The 16,214-nt window shown below is 44.9% G+C and overlaps 1 protein-coding gene across 10 annotated transcripts in view; it reads left to right on the plus strand.

The window, feature by feature from the left end:
- Positions 1 to 6,862: 6,862 nt before the first annotated feature.
- Positions 6,863 to 16,214, plus strand: part of ARHGAP44 (Rho GTPase activating protein 44) — a 168,575-nt gene continuing 159,223 nt past the window's right edge. For 6 of the 10 annotated variants that reach the window (XM_072730391.1, XM_072730389.1, XM_072730392.1 and 3 more), the window contains exon 1: positions 6,863 to 7,258. In XM_072730391.1, coding sequence (XP_072586492.1) covers positions 7,206 to 7,258 — 53 coding nt within the window. In that variant the 5' untranslated portion in view covers positions 6,863 to 7,205. The other 4 variants (XM_072730393.1, XM_072730395.1, XM_072730398.1 and 1 more) reach the window with 2 other exon arrangements.

Here is a 16,214-nt window from a genome sequence, read left to right on the forward strand (position 1 = left end):
TTAAAACTATATTTCCCCTACTTCCCACTTAACTTTTTCACTGGGGGACATTTCTCTGAATTCTCAGATTAACCTCTCTGTTTCAAAGAGGTAATAGTAGCCCACACGGTAAAAGCACAGGCATTTGAACTAGACAAACCTGGGTTTGAATCACAGTTGTGATACTTGAATTCACCTAAATCCTCTTGAGTTTTGACTTGATGGGTATCATAAAACCCTCATTCCAGAGTTCTTTCAAGGATTAAATGAGATCATATATGTTGAGCAACATGGGTTTGAACTGTGCAGATCCACTTGTATGTGACTATTTTTCAGTCAATATGTTGGAAAAGTTTTTGGGGATTTATGATAATTTGAAAAAACTCGCAAAACAGTGTAGCCTTGAAATATCAAAAAGAAAGAAAAAAGTTAGGTATTATTGTGAGAATATGGTGTATACTATATATAACATACAAAATATGTCCTAATCAACTATGTTATCAGTAAGGCTTCTGGTCAAGAGCAGGTTATTAGAAGTTAAGTTTGGGGAGAGTCAAAAGTTACACCTGCATTTTTGACTGCATAGGTGGTTGGTGCTCATCCCTTAAGTTGTTCAAAGGGTAAGTGTACTTAGAGTAGTACTTAGGGGTGTGGTTTATTTCCACCATCCTCATCTTTACTATAATATTCAACTACTGAGTCTTTGTTTCTCTTTGTTCCTTCTCACATAGAGGCGTCTGCTTAGTCCAGATTTTGGTGGCTGGGTTGGTGGGGGAGGTGGTCTATCAGAGATGGGGTAGGTCTTCATTTAATTTCCCACCAAAGAATAGTAAATTCAGCTTGTACTGTGCTCCTTAAAGATCACCCATACCATTCTCTGCCAAGACTGTGAGTGGAAATTTTCTCTAATTTCTATGAGTGACAAATAATTTCTCTATTATCTGTGATGAGTTATTTCAAAATGAAATGGAGGGAGAAAGGAGTCGAAAGCTATTGGCTTTAGTTAACATTTTGGTCCCGAATGTTGAATTTAAAATTTAGTCTAAGTAAAGGGAAATAACACATGAAAGGTATTGGTGAAAATACAGTTGAATATTTATATCGTTTGGGAATAAGGCAGGCTTAATACATAAAGGAAGAGATTGATGGATTTGATCACATTAAAAATATGAAATTCCTGGAAGACAAAAAACAACATCAGAAACCTTAAAAAGGAGAGGCCAAACTGGAGAAAGCCTTCACCATAAGACACAACAGTAATCATATCATTAATGTAACTCATAAGCCTTAAAAAAATCAATAAGAAAATATGGAACCCCATCACAGGAAAATGAGCTGAGGACATGAATAAGTCAGAAATTAACTGAAGAAGAAACACCAAATAGCCATGAAACATGTGGGCAAAATGTTTTAATGTGATTTTTTTTTAATGGAAATTAAAACAGCACTATCATGCTATGTCTCATGTACTCATCTGGCAAGATTATTAAAAGTGTAATAGTGTAGGTCAGGGTGTGGGGAAAATGGAAAATTTATGCACAAGAAGTGGGCCTGCAAAATATTTACATTTTTTATCTAGAGGAATAATTTGGCAATACAGTAAGAAGCTTGAAAAACACAGGACAGAAAATACTAATGCTTCAATTTTGATCTTAAGGAAATGAGTATATGTGCAGTTTTATCCACCAATGTGTTAATCAGAGAGATATTTAGAATAACAGAAGACAGGAAAGAACATATTGACCTAACAAGTGTGATTCCATTTTTGAAATATATTTATAAATTCATAATGTTAGCTTGGTTAGCGACAATATGCATGGTTTTCTCTTTTTTTATGGTTTTCATTTTTGAATTTATCTGAATCATTTATTCTTCAATAAATACCATTAAAATGCACTTATACACACATATAGTGTTTGATTTTATTCATTAACACTTTATTAGTGAATTAGTTTTATTCACAATTTTTATTTTGTTAGTGATGCTGGTATGTTGTTTTTGTGTTTGGTTCATTAGGCTTGGTAACAGGGTTAAGCCAATTTCACAAAATGAATTGGGTTGCTTTCATTCTATTTCTGTGTTCTGGAACACTTTAAATAGCAGAGGAATTAATCTGTCCCTTGAATCAGCTCCCCATAAAACTATCTGGGCCTGATTACTTTGGGGAGTGTTATTCTGTGACAATGTTTCCAATTTCTTCAGCTTTCCTGGTCTACTCACTCTTGCCACCCACTTTTGAAACACCTGTAGTGATTTCTATTTCTCTAGTGAAAACAGAGCTTGTATTAAAACCTGTCAACATAAAAAGGAAAATTCTCTCGTAATTTTAGTATTTTTTTATTTTCTGCACCTGTGACTAAATCTTTTTTCTCGTTGGTCTCTGTTTTGCTTCTCTTTCTCTTTCTTTAGATCTATTCATTCACTTTATCCATCTCTTCAAATAACCTCTTCTAAAGTGAATGTATCAATTATTTCCTTAATTTCAGGGGGCTCTGGACAAAGCCTGCTGCACAAGTATTCCTTAGGGAGCTGACGTGAGAGACAGCACACACCTGAGCAAAGTTCTTACATTGGTGGAAAGAGTGAAGAAGAGGAAAAGGCACAAAGCCTCTTTAATGCATACAGTGGAGGTGGCACATGTCACTTCCACCCCCATGCCATTGGCCAAATCAGTCATAGTCAAAGTCTGACGTTACTAGGTAGGGAAATACACTCTGGCCGTGATAAGGTTCTGATAAAGCTACAGATCCAAGAAGAGCTGAAAAATCCGAGCTGATACTGCCCAAAGATCAGAACATTGACCACCATGTTTCAAAGAATCTTTAGACTACCAGATACATTTCAATGGTGTAAATTTTATACCCATAGGTATAAAGATGATTGGGTTCTGACAAGGATAAGTAATATCCTTTATTTATAGTGTAGCATTGATGTTATTTTTTAAAAAGATTTTGTTTGTTTAACAGAGAGAGAAAGAGAACACAAGCAGGGGGAACAGCAGGCAGAAGGAGAGGGAGAAACAGACTCTCCACTGAGCAGAGAGCCAGATGCGGGGCTCCATCCCAGGACCCCAGAATCTGACCTGAGCTGAAGGCAGATGCTTAACCAACTGAGCCCCCCAGGGGCCCCTGAATGTTATTTTGGGTGTAGTAAAGGCTGGATGGCTTAGGCATACTGAGGTCACAAGCAATTTATTGAACAAATAGTTTGGTCAATTCATCGATTCCCCCAAATTTATGCCTTAGAGGTTCTGTACTATCACCTCCCACGCAGTAGGTGAGGAGAGTAGCCTGGAGAGATCAAATAAATTAACTGGCCGTGATTATAATGAGCTCGTCACTTGCCATTACTTTTCTCTGTTCTGCTGGATCCTGTGTTCTGAATTCTGCTCTACAGACCAAAGCTGTCCAAAAGAATCCGACATAAAAAGCCTATATTTGGTTGGGGAAAGCATGTCACATGGCCAAACTTAAGGCCAATGTGGAGCTGGAAGTGGAATCCTTCCATAGATCAAAGTTGAGTATATAAGAAAATCTTATTCTTTCTCCTTCTCCTCCCCTCTCTTCTTCTCTCCTCCTTCCTCCTTCCCCTCTTCTATCTTCCTTCTCCACACCTCCCCTCCTTTTCCTTCAAATGCACTCAATTTGAAGTCTCTTTTTATTTAATTTCAGGTAATGCATGACTTCTTTATTCCACATCGTGGCCCGGGCCATTTCTGCCCTCTTGTCATCTTCTATCCCAGCAGCAAAAACACCCAGCTCCTTCAAGTGATTTTGTAGATCCTCACGGTATACAAACCCTTGCACATGGCATGGTGCAGGGAACTCTGGAGCCACCAAGGGACTGTGGTTTAGGCACTTTGGTCCCACCATGGAGCCTTCTTTACTACCCCTGTGCCTTAGAAGGCACAGGATGTCTGTGAGCTTTGCCACTGCTAGCCTTCACAGAAGAACTGTTACACAGATCCTGCGCTACAGTTCTGTGGTCGAGCTGCCACCAACCTGCACACCTCTACCCAACTGGAGATTTATTTGACCATGGGAAGGAGCCAGGAGCAAGTGATCTTCCCTGGAGACAGGATCTGTAGTAGTCAGCTCAGACTTGATTATGCTGCTGTAACAAACAGTCCCCAAACCTCTGACTTACAACAACAAAGGTATTATTTTTCACCACAGCTGTCTGGCTATGACTCTGATCCATGGCAGCCCTTAACTGGGTCATTGCTGGCCATAAGGCAGAGTAAGAAAAGGAAGGGGTGGGGGGAATTACAAATGACTCCTAAACATCTGTTCAGAAGTGGCACAAATCACTCTGCGCATATTCTATGTCCAAAGAGAATCACATGCTCGATCTTGACCTCACTGGGAAGGTGAAGTATAATCCTTATCATAGGTATAGGTAATGAAATTTTAAACAATAATCAAATCTGTACATGCATCATGTACTTTTCCTCTCCCTCTCTCCCCTTCCATTCCGCTATCATCATCTGCAACACCTCATAGCCTGGGAGTTCTTTGTCTAGAAAAGGCAGGATAGTGTATTCTTCAAACTCAACCATTTTTGGTATAAACTGTTAAAGTTCCAAAGCCTGTATCCTTGAAACCCAAAACGCTTTTCTTTAAAGAGCCTATTCTCACAGATGTCTCTGAAGCCTGCCTTGAAAGATGGGATCAGTAGACCTGACACTCTTTTCTCTTTTTTTCTGCACTGTCATCCCATCCCTGGGAAGGAAGCAGAAAAATATGAACTGCTTCCTGAACAGAGGAAAAAAGCTTAGAGGAGAACAGGAAATACATAAGGAAGTCATCCATTAATTAATAACATACATTCTAGCAGGGTTGGCTGTGTGTGTGTGGATAAGTAGGTCCCTTTTAGAACTGAAATGTCAGGGCATCAGGGTGGCTCTACATCACACATCAGGGTGAGCGTCTGCCTTTGGCTCAGGGTGTGATCCTGGGGTCCTGGGATCAAGTCTCGCATCGGGTTCCCCGCAGGGAGCCTCCTTCTCTCTCTACCTATGTCTCTGAAAAAGAAAAAAAAGAAAAAAAAAAAAAAAAGAAAAAGAACTGAAATGTCTCCAGACTGAAGACAGAGACTGGCATGATTTTGGAATTGTCTACCAGAGTTCTCTAGTTCTAGCGCTGTCCAATACAATGTTCTGAGAGGATAGGAATGTTCTATATCCGCACTGTCCAATACAGTCTGTGTAGCTATTAGGCACTTATGACGTGGCTAGGATGACGGAGAAACTAAACTTTTAATTTCATTTAATTTTAATTAATTTTAGTCTCAATAGCCACATGCAGTTGTGGCTACTGTAGTGTACAGTGCAGCTCTAGATGTTAGCAGAGACAGTGTTGCTAAAAGTCATACAGCAACTTCTGATATCTTTCTTTCATTTATACATTTAAAAACCCTACTGTGCCTTGGTTTTTAAAAATATCTCAAAGTGGAAATAATTTCAGTTTGTCTAAAGATTATATTGACATTATAAGCATAGCACAGTTGGTTAAGAGCAAATCATGCCTTCACTTATTAATTGGCTGGAGCTGCCTGACCTAATAAGCAGAGGCTAAATTCACAATTAATTAAAGATTTCATGTTCATTCAGCCAAGACTTGCCTCAAACCATCTTTTGTTCAGCTGGCCAGCAAGATACTTAGAACCATATTTAGGACATCTTGCAACTGTAATCAGCATATGCAAAATATACCACTTCAAAAAAGTTCTTTCATTTATCCGATTAGTAATTCTGTTGCAGGAATGGCATTTTGCTCTATTATGCTAACCATAATCATATTTGTAGTAAACGGATATGACAATGTACTGCATAGGAATAAATGCATGTTATTTAATTAGTGGTGATTTAGCCAATAGTTCTCTAACTTTGCTGCCTACTGGGCAGTATCGTTTCTCTATTAGAGGTGGGAAACTCAGGATCGGAGAGATTATGTAATTTTTTTCCAAAGGTTATATAATTGGTATTTGGAATTCTAATATACGAACTCTTATCTGATCCAAAGCCCCTACCACCCCACCATGCTGTTCCTGACAGGGAGTGATGAAACCTAAGTGCAATCACCTATCTCTTCCAAAGGACAGAGCCTGCGCAAGGAAAGTCAGGGCCCCTTTGCAAGGAGCCAACTGATGCCAATGGGAAACTGCTGTGTAGAACTCTCCAGGCCTGCTGCAGCTGATGCCCCTCGATCGATCCCCCGGAGGTGGAAAGGAAATGGGAACAGCTATGAGACTGGAATCTAATTAATACACGAAAGCTGTCCCAGTCAACCTGGTTCCGTAGACACGATGCCACTGTTATTATATATACCCTTCTTCTATTTTGTCTTCTGGTTACCTCCTGGGTTTGGCAAAAATTAAGGGTGAAACTTCTGGGGATGCACGCTATGCGCGGTCAAGCCCGGGGGCCCCGAGCTTAACTGGTCCCCTCAACAACGAGCAGGTGGCCTCATGCAATTTTTTGAGCCACGTATCCAGCAGGCATACATTTCCTTCCTGTGGATTCAAAACAGCGATGTGCCTCACATTCACTTAAAATACAATGAAAGACAGATGCTCGCTTTTCCTTCTTCGGCTGCCGCAGTCTTGCTTTCACTTTGCTATTTTGAAGGCAGCGAAACCTTTCCCTCCCCGGAGTGCCACAGTGCAAAGCCCCTCTCCGACCGCCACCCTCCCACCCCCACCCCCACCCCCGGGCGACGCCTCCGTCCTTGCAAACTTTGCACGCGGAAAGGTGGGCAGCGGGGGCGCGGGACTACGAGTCCCAGAATGCACGGCGCCCGCCGCACAGGCGCAGCGGGGACCACCCCGGCCCGCCGGCCAGGAGCCTGCGGAGACTCCCGGGTCCCCGCGCCGGAGAGGGGCTGGGGCGGGCGGCCGGGCGGACCTGGCCGGCGCCGAGGGCGGCCGCGGGCGTCGGCATGCAGGCGCGGCGGCGCGCGTGAGGAGGATGCGGCAGCGGGCGCCGCGGCGGGCGGAGGAGTAGGCGGCGGTGCCCTGGGGAGCGAGCCGCGCGCGCGGGCCAGACGGCTCCCGGAGGCTCCCCGAGGCTCCCGGAGGCTCCCCGAGGCCCCCCGAGGCCCCCCGAGGCCCCGCAGTGCCGCCGCCGTCGCCCGGGAGGCTCCGCGCGGGAGCCATGTAACCTGCGGCGGGCTCCGGGCTGCTCCGTCCTCGCCCAGCTCCCGGGCCAGCGCGGCAGCGGGGCCACGATGAAGAAGCAGTTCAACCGCATGCGCCAGCTGGCCAACCAGACGGTGGGCAGGTAGGTCCCCGGGGCGCGCAGGTGATGGAGCCCGCCCCTGCGGGGCCGCTCGCGGGCGCGCCCCCTCCTCTCCGAACTTCCCGGCCGCGGGAGCCCTGCTCCGGCTCTGCCCCTGCGCCCGGGCTCCGGCCGCCGAGCGCGAAGTGTGACGCATCCTCCACCTGCGTCCCCGGCCGCCCCTTCACCCGGTCCTCCCTGCCTTGCCCCGGGACTGCCCCTTGCCCCCCTACCTACCCCCACCCCCACCCCCACCCCCAGCGCCACCCCCAGCCCCAGCCCCAGCCCCGGCCGCCCGGCTTGCTGGAAACAGGTGTTTGCTCCGATTGTGCTAGAGGCTCCCGACCCGCAGCCGCTCCCCGACGATTCCCTCCCCTGCGCCAAGTTCAGGCTTCTGGGGGGTCCGGGGTGGGGTGGGGTGGGGTGGCGGGCAGGGAAGTGTTGGGCCTGGCCGGCTTGGCGGAGCGGAGCCTGCCCCTCCTGCCGTGCTTGTTCTCCGGGGACTGTGACACTGCGAGATGCCGGACCCCTGTCTTGGCCGGGTTTCTTAAGGCCGTAGGTGTCGGAGAGGGGATCGGAAGGGGTGAGGGGGAGAGGGGCCAGCGGGGAGGGTGCTGGTGGAATGGCGCTGCTTGCTGTCGGCTTTGGTCCTGAGACTGATTTCAGTAGAGGGAGGGAGGCTGCAGAGAGGGAGGTCCAACTCCTCTGGAAGATGAGATAAGCAGAGGATCACAGCCAGGTAGGGGAGGGGAACAGAGAGGCCCTCTGGTCAGGAAGAGCCGGGCCCTAGGAGGCTGCAGGACCCAGCCTGCGGTCATCGCCGCCGTCAAAATGGGCTGCATCTGGGCTGGTGTCTCCGGGAGCCGCGCTCCGCAGGGTGCCAACATCTATTAACGTTACATAAGGATTCTGGTGGGTCTCTTCCAAGGCTAGACATGCCTGAACTCAGGGTTGTTGTTAGGTAGAGGGGGTTTTTCGCGAAACTTCTGCTCCTGGGGAGGGATTTCCCTTGCTGCTGGGGCTGAGCAATTCAGGTGTGCGGTGCTAAAGCAAAGCGGAAAGCAGAGAGCCCAGCCTCGGGTGCAGTTCAAGTGCGAGCTCCACACATGGAGGGCTCTCCGCTAGGTTTACGCGGAAACCAAATACCTTTCTTGGGTGGCAAGTGGAGCCCGAACTGGCCTCTGGTCGAGTGGGGGTGGGGACATCCCTGGGAGACAGGGGACACTGAGGTCCCAGGTAAGCATACTGCCCTTATTACGGTGGGCATCTGAGGGCAGGGGATGCGGTGGCTTCTTACGCTTCCAGGGGACTCCAGATGGTTTCCAAGTAACAATGTCTAAAATTGACTTGGATTCATTTCCCTTTCCCAAACACATGTGCTTTAACATGAGGGAGAATTTATGAATAGCAGAGTCAGATTAGCCCAGATTTCTGGCATGGTGTCGCCACAGATATAGCCTCACGTGGGCTGCTTTTTGATATGTTGGACACTGAAAAATAGTGTTTTCCTTTATTGGTCGTTTAGCAGATAGATGACCGTCAACCTGACCTGTCTTTAAGATCTTGATTTCTGCACCACTCTCTGGGTTGGCATCAGGCATCACAGCAGACCAACTAAGCGATCAGGGCCATACACTTGGATTGCTCCTCTCGCTTGGTTTTGGGGTTCAGTTCAGTGCCCGAATGGAAATGTGAGGAAGGTGTTCAGGCTTTCTCTCTGGCGCCCCTGAAACCAACCAACTCTTTCTCTTTCCAGGACTTGTTTCAAGGTGGGAAGATTTATGAGCCTTAGGCATAAAGCCTTTTTTTTTTTTTTTTTAAACCCTCATTCACAGAGGGAATGCCGAAGAGGGGAAATCGGGTTTCAGAATATGTGTGCTTATTTGTGTTTGTGTGTTAAGATTTTATTATTTGAGAGACAGATGAGAGAGAGAGAGAGAGAGAGAGAGAGCATGAGCAGGGGCAGAGGGAGAGGGAGAAGCAGACTCTCCAAGCAGGGATCCATCTTCAGGCGGGGCTTGATCCCAGGACCCAGGATCATGACCTGAGCTAAAGGCAGACACTTAACCGACTGAGTCACCCAGGTGCCGTAAGTGCACTTATTTGAAAGCGCATTCTTGGAAGTCCAAGCAACTGGTTAGCAAGAGGTACTTTCCACTTGTTTGTTGGGACTCTGGTGATGAGTGCTGTCTTTGTCAGGTGGCATTTGTTGTGTCATGTGCCAGGGAAAGTGGGGGCGCCTCCCTGGGGGCCCCTCCTTGCGTCTCACTGACATGTATCCATTTTGATGATCTTTAGTAGGAACTATTTTTTTTAAGATTTTTATTTATTTATTCATGAGAGACACAGAGAGATAGGCAGAGACACAGGCAGAAGAGAAGCAGGTGGAGGAGAAGCAGGCTCCATGCAGGGAGCCCGATGTGGGACTTGATCCCGAGACTCCAGGATCATGCCCTGAGCCTAAGGCAGATGCTTAACCGCTGAGCCACCCAGGCATCCCATAGTGGGAACTTTTTAAAGCAAAAGTCAGTTCATGTTACTTTGTTGCCTAAGGGTTTCCAATGGCATATTCTTGCACTTAGCATCCCAGATCTTTCCGGTGGCCTATCAGATGTTACCCACTTGACTCCTCTTTCTCTTTCCGTACTCATTCTGTTTCACCTGCTCTTCATTCACTGTGATGTGACCTCAGTGGCCTTCCTGGACCCATATGCACCAAACTCATTTCCATCTGGGGGCTTTATTCTTGCTGTTTTCCTCTTTGGGCTGTGCACTGCCCATATTCTTCTTCCTCATCATTCAGGTTTTTAGCTCAGAGGCCTTCGAGAGGCTGCCTTGCCCCAGTTGCCTTCTAGCCCCTCGTCCTGGTCATGTTTGTCACTGCGCCCCTCGCTCTGGAATGGTCATGGCTCTTGTCTTGTCTGCCTCCAGTAGAATGTATTGATCGCCACTGTACGGTGTTTGAAGCCCAACGCCTTGTAGACATCTGATGCTTAGTTCATGCTTATTGAAGAGATTTTTTAAAAGGTTTTATTCATGAGGAGACACACAGAGAGAGAGGCAGAGACACAGCCAGAGGGAGAAGCAGGCTCTCTGCAGGGAACCTGGTGCGGGACTTGATCCCAGGATCACGCCCTGAGCCAAAGGCAGATGCTCAACCACTGAGCCATCCAGGTGCCCCTTATTGAAGAGATTAAAACCATTCACTGTAGGGCCCACACTGGTAAATCAAAGGGGGTAGTATTTACTTACTGAGACTGCAGTGAGTCAGGATCCTAATGTCCTTTTAAATTTCTTGAATCCGTGGAAACCTTTGGATTGAACGTTTGGGATTGGTAGACCATTTTATGGAGTTGCTTTGGTAAGCCACCGCATCCTTGTCCTTGGGTGTCTGGGAAGTGATGACTTTCTTTCCCGTCTTTGAGGGGCGACAAGCAATGGGCACGAGGATCACTCCTCCCCACGGCTCTTTACCCACCCGCCTTCCATAAGTTGTTAGGTCCTGGAAGTGTTCTGAATCTAGAACTGCTAGGGACTGGCTCCAGTCACTTTAACAACGTAGCTGTTGCCGTGCTTTGGTGTCCTCTCCAGAGTCACTAACCTTTTCCCTCCAAGGGCTTGCATCTGAGTAGAGAAGGGCATCCACTGCTGGGAAGAGAGGTTATAAAACCCATTGCCCGTAACTGTGAAGAGCTTCTTCTCCTGGATGTGCTTCTCCAATCCCTGCACAGGTTCCTTCTGCTTTGAATTTTCCACTTTCAGTGTCTTCATTTCACTCCATCCTCTGGGAAGCATGCCAACCCCCCCACCCCCAATGTGCCTTATTCCGCGCTGCACCCTAGGAAATGCTGAACCAAGAGTAGCTGCAGTAGGCATCCTTGGACAAATTATAACCAATCCTAGGTTACGTGTGCTGTGGCATGCATTCATATGTTCACCCATTTCTTTATTCATTCAGTAAATATTTATTGAATGCCTGCCATGTGCCAGGCACTGCTGGGCTTCAGAAGACATCACAGCCATCACAGCGCAGAGTAAAACAAAAATCCCTCTTCTCCTGGAATCTGTATGCTAAAGATGTGCTGTAGTTGCACCATATTACAATTTGTATCTTACTTGTTTTGCCCTCTAGACTTAAAGTTCACTGATGGTAGGGACAGCTAACTGCCCTAATGCCTGGCATAGAGTAGGTTCTGTGAAATTCTTTGACAACCGAATGAGCAAGTGAGCAGAAGGTCCAAGTGTTGTGGATCAGAGAAATCGGGCAAAGCAGGTCCTGACACGGTGCCCCTTTCAGTGTCGTGATGGAATGGATGTCCAGAGGAGTCGGCACAGCTGCCCTGCTGGGCTTTGGAAAGACAGGACAAGATTTAATGGGGGGGGGGGGGGGATTAGTTCACACATGATTTATATGCCATTTTGTATCTTCCAGAATGTCTGGGGTGAGGAGCATCCTGCAAGGCACTGGGTGTTTTTCTTCGAAGTAGCATTGGTTTGTGTTGAGTGGAATAAAGCCCTGAGTGGAATTTTAGAGACCTGCTACATGGAAGAGACAAGAAGCAAGACTGATACCTCGATCTGGCAAGGAAGCTATTTTTCCCCCCACCAAGTCTGCACAATGAGGGTCCCAGTGGCCTCCACGTTAGAGGACCATTATGAGGTTGAAGGGAGGCTGGCTTACATCAAATGTCAAGCAAATGGTTGATGTAGTTTACAGTCCCTCTCTTCCTCTTGCTCACTCAATCCTCCTGATCTCCTAAAGACTTCTTAGATTGTGACAGCCATTGTCCAGTGGTGGCTATGAATGGGCCCTGTGCCCCTGTGTGACAACAGGTCCTGTTCACGGTGTCTGAGAGTAGGCAAGGAGCAGCATGGGAGCTCGGGAGGGCAGCATGCAAATTCAAGAGCAGGGCGTTTGGGTTGGATTAGTTGGTTTTGGAGGCTCTGCGCTGGGTGCAGAAGATAGAGTTTTGTCTAGAGCCCCACTTTCCATTCCTAGACTGCTAAGCATGCAGCCCCGAGTGAGCTTGGTTTCTGGTGCATGGCTTGGCTGAACATCTTTGCTGCTGTGCAGCTCTCAGGACGCAACTGCAGCAGCCAGTGGTACGGAGTTGGAGGCTGAAGGTGCAGAGCCTCGAGGTCAAAACAGCCAAGGCAGTGAGGATCCGTTCCTTGAAGGTTTCTCTGAGACAGGGCTTTGCCCATCAGCCCGCCTCCTAAGAGCCATGACCCAATCAATAAGGACATCAGGAAAAAGTCAGAACCAGTTCTAAATTAGTCCTCAGACTGCTTCATTCCCCACCTATTATGTATGTCCTGTGAATTGGACCTGTCAGCCCAACACAGGCCATGTCACGTCTTCCTTTTAGCCCAGCAGGGCTGGGCAGACCCAGACTCATCCCCCAGGGAGCACTGTGCACATTCACTCGGTTTCAGAGCGAAGTTTTCCATTAGAGTTTTATGAAAGCTCATGTCTTACCACCTGCTCTGGGTGCGTATCTGTGAGATAACAGAATGTACTCACCAATTGATGAGCAGGCTAGCAAATCTGGAAAGAATATTCTTTGCCTGTGTCTTCTGAGCTCCTTACTATGCAGATCTGCTGGCTCTCAGCTGTCTGCTGGGCTGCTCTCAGCAGTCCACGTGAGGCTGGCTGCCTGGACGTCCTGCAGAAAATTTTGTTATCCCAGACCTGCAAGTCATTGTGAGACCCATTCGCTTCACCAGCAATTAACGACATCCCCTCTCACTTTAGCCTCTTTCAAAGAAATGTCTCTATTCATTAATGTTTTTCGTAATAGGTTATAAGGACTACTTTTTTTTTTTTTTTTAATCTCCAGAGAAAGTGAATCAGTAGCCGTGTGAGTCAAACAGTCACTTGTGATTGTCCCATTTCGAGGGGATTAGTAGGCATCCCTCTTATTAATAATGATGAAAAATTGATTTCAAATGCTGTGTTGATAATGACAGCAAGTCCTAAAATTGTGCTTCAGCTCTGCATCGAGTCAGGTGTAGGCCAGAGAGAAGGTTGCTGGGAGAGGCAGACAAGCCAGGGGCTCTCCCATTGGGCGCTGGGCATCTGAGTATGCTTGGCACCTGGGACCCCACTGCCTCTGAGAAGTGTGTGGCCATCTAGCAATTTAAAACTATCCTTTCTGTCCGGGAAGCAGATGTTTTTGCTTTCATTTTCCAACTTTAGAGTTTATTTTTAGAGTGAATGTTTATTTTCCCACAGAATTCAATTTACTTTTTTTAACTTTCTTTTTGGTTACATAAATGATATTTGTTTATGATAGGGAAGTTATAAACTTATAGATGAGCAAGAAGGAAGAACATGACCAGTAATCTCACTACCTGGGGAGCACATTTAATAGTTTAGATATCATTTTCTAAGTTTTTAATAGGTATATATTCTTATAAAAGAGAGACCATATTCTATATAATCTTCTGCAATCTGCTTTTCCCCCTCTGTGTACTACATCTTGAATTTCACCTCTGTCAACAACTATATAACAACAACTGTGTACCTATAGTATAATTTTTCAAGGGTATATAGTATTCCATTTCAATCAACCAGTTTCCTTTTGCTAATCACGTAGCAAATACTTTTTGTTGGTTTGCTTTCCTAGCATGAAGCCTTAGAAGTAGAATTTCAGAGCCAAAGAGCCTGTGTGTTTTTAAGATCGCGTGAGTGAATATTTTATACACACAAACATACACACGTATTATATTTACATCCTCTGCAGAATTGCCAAATTCTTCCCCTGAACCCTCTTAGGAAGTGATATCACAACTTTGTTAATGCACAAATGAAACACCTCCCTGTGCTTCTCTTTCATTTTCCAATGAGGTAGAACATTTTCTGTGTTGACTGGACATTTCTTACCATTTTCTGAATTGCCTGCATATTTCTTGCCCATTTTTCTAAAGTCATGTCATAGCTGTTTGCCTATTGATTTTAGGTAATTTTTAATATATTAAACATATATGTATTTTATCATATGCCACCCATTTCCCTGTACTTTTTTTTTTGCCTTATATGTCTTGTTTTATGTTTTTTATAGTTTGTGATCTTCAATCTATCAGTTTATGGATTGTGCTTAAATATTATGCTTAGAAATGTTTTTCCCAGACTGAAATTACATAAATATTCATGTGCTTTCATTACCATTTATAAATTTAATTTTGCCATTTGATTTTAAATTCATCAGTCATTAATTTTGATGTATGGCATGACTAGGGTGTCACATTTAGCTTTTCTTTAAAAACAAAAAAAAAGTAGTAGAGGTACCTTGGTGGTTCAGTTGATTGAGCGTCCAACTCTTGATTTGGCTCAGGTCATGATCTCAGGGTTGTGAGATTGAGCCCCATATTGGGCTCTATGCTCAGCATGGAGTCTGCTTGGGATTCTCTTTCTCCTTCTGTCCCTCTCCCTCCCCCCCAATGAATAAATAAAAATTAAAAAAAAAACCCAAGTAGTTACTCTACTATCAAATTTTTTTTTCTACTATCAAATTGAATAATGGAGTTCAATCCCACTGTATTGAAATGTCATCATGTACTAAAAGATTCATCTACTTGGATTTGTTTCTAGGATTTTTTTTTTTAAAGATTTTGTTTGTTTACTTGATGAGAGACAGAGAGAGAGAGAGAGAGAGAGAGAGAGCATAAGCAGAGAGAGTTTCAAGGAGAAGGGGAAGCAGGCTCCTTGAGGAGCAGGGACCCCAGATGGGGGGATCGATCCCAGGACCCAGGGATCATGATCTGAGCTGAAGGCAGACACTTAACTGGTTGACTGAGCCACCCAGGTGCCCTTGTTTCTAGGATTTCTAATTTATTCTCTTTACCTGTCAGTTGGCAGGAATGTGAGCTAGGCCCACCTGCCCAGGTGAGCAGCAGTGGGTTGATGTCCCATGGTTTGGGTGGGTGGAACAGTGGAGTTGGTCTAGTTCCCAAATCTCAGCTTCATCCAGGGCAACTCCATGACTTGGCAATTAGAACTCAGCAGCTTTGCCTGAGGATCTTGTTGTGCCTTCACCACAGCTACAAATTATTCCCTTATAAATTAGAATTGCTTGTGTTTCCTTGGTTTTGCTTATGTTTTTATTTTTTCCTCAGCATTTTAAAAAGTGAGTGTATTAAGGTGGAGAAGATTGACAATTTATGCTAGTGAGTATGCTGAGAATTCTTCCCATGTGGGAATAGGGTATGCTTATTCAAATTTGTTTGTGATCCTGTAAAATAGTGTTTGTCTGGTTAAGTCCTACACAATTTTGCTTTTGTTTTTAGGTAATTTGTCATTGTCACTACTCTTGCCTTAGTGATTGGAAACTTGTTATTTATTTATTTATTTATTTATTTATTTATTTATTTTTTACTCTTTATTAGTGGAATAAGTAAGTGGTAAGAAAGTTACTGATTTTTGTGTAATTGTCTTCACAACCACTGTCATAAACAATCTCATTACTTTTAAATACTTTGTACCAAGTAATTGAAGCTATTGACTTTTCCAGGTAGACCTTCAATTTTCTGCAGATAATAATTTTGCTTCTTCCTTGCCAGTAGTTATACTTACTTTCTTGTCTAATTGCATTGTCTAGGACTTCTAGAATGGTGTTAAGATATTGGGGCAATAGGTAGGCTTCCATGTCTTCTTACTACTCTCCATGGAAATGCATGATAATTGGCTTGAGAAATTTTGTTACCTATTATATAATTTTATTATTTTACTTTGGTTTTTCTTTGGTGCCAGAGTTAAATTTGATGTAATTATATTCTCATGGTCTTTAAAGATCATCATATCTTTTCCCTTTAACTAATATATTCACTCAGTAATTTATACTATAAATATTTATTGAGCACTTACTATATTTTGCATGTTGTTTTCATTGGGGATACACTAGTGATAAAGTTCCTACCCATAAAACTTATGTTATGTTTTATGACTTTGACCTCCTAC

Source organism: Vulpes vulpes, chromosome 12 (genome assembly GCF_048418805.1).
Source record: "Vulpes vulpes isolate BD-2025 chromosome 12, VulVul3, whole genome shotgun sequence".
Lineage (NCBI taxonomy): Eukaryota > Metazoa > Chordata > Mammalia > Carnivora > Canidae > Vulpes > Vulpes vulpes.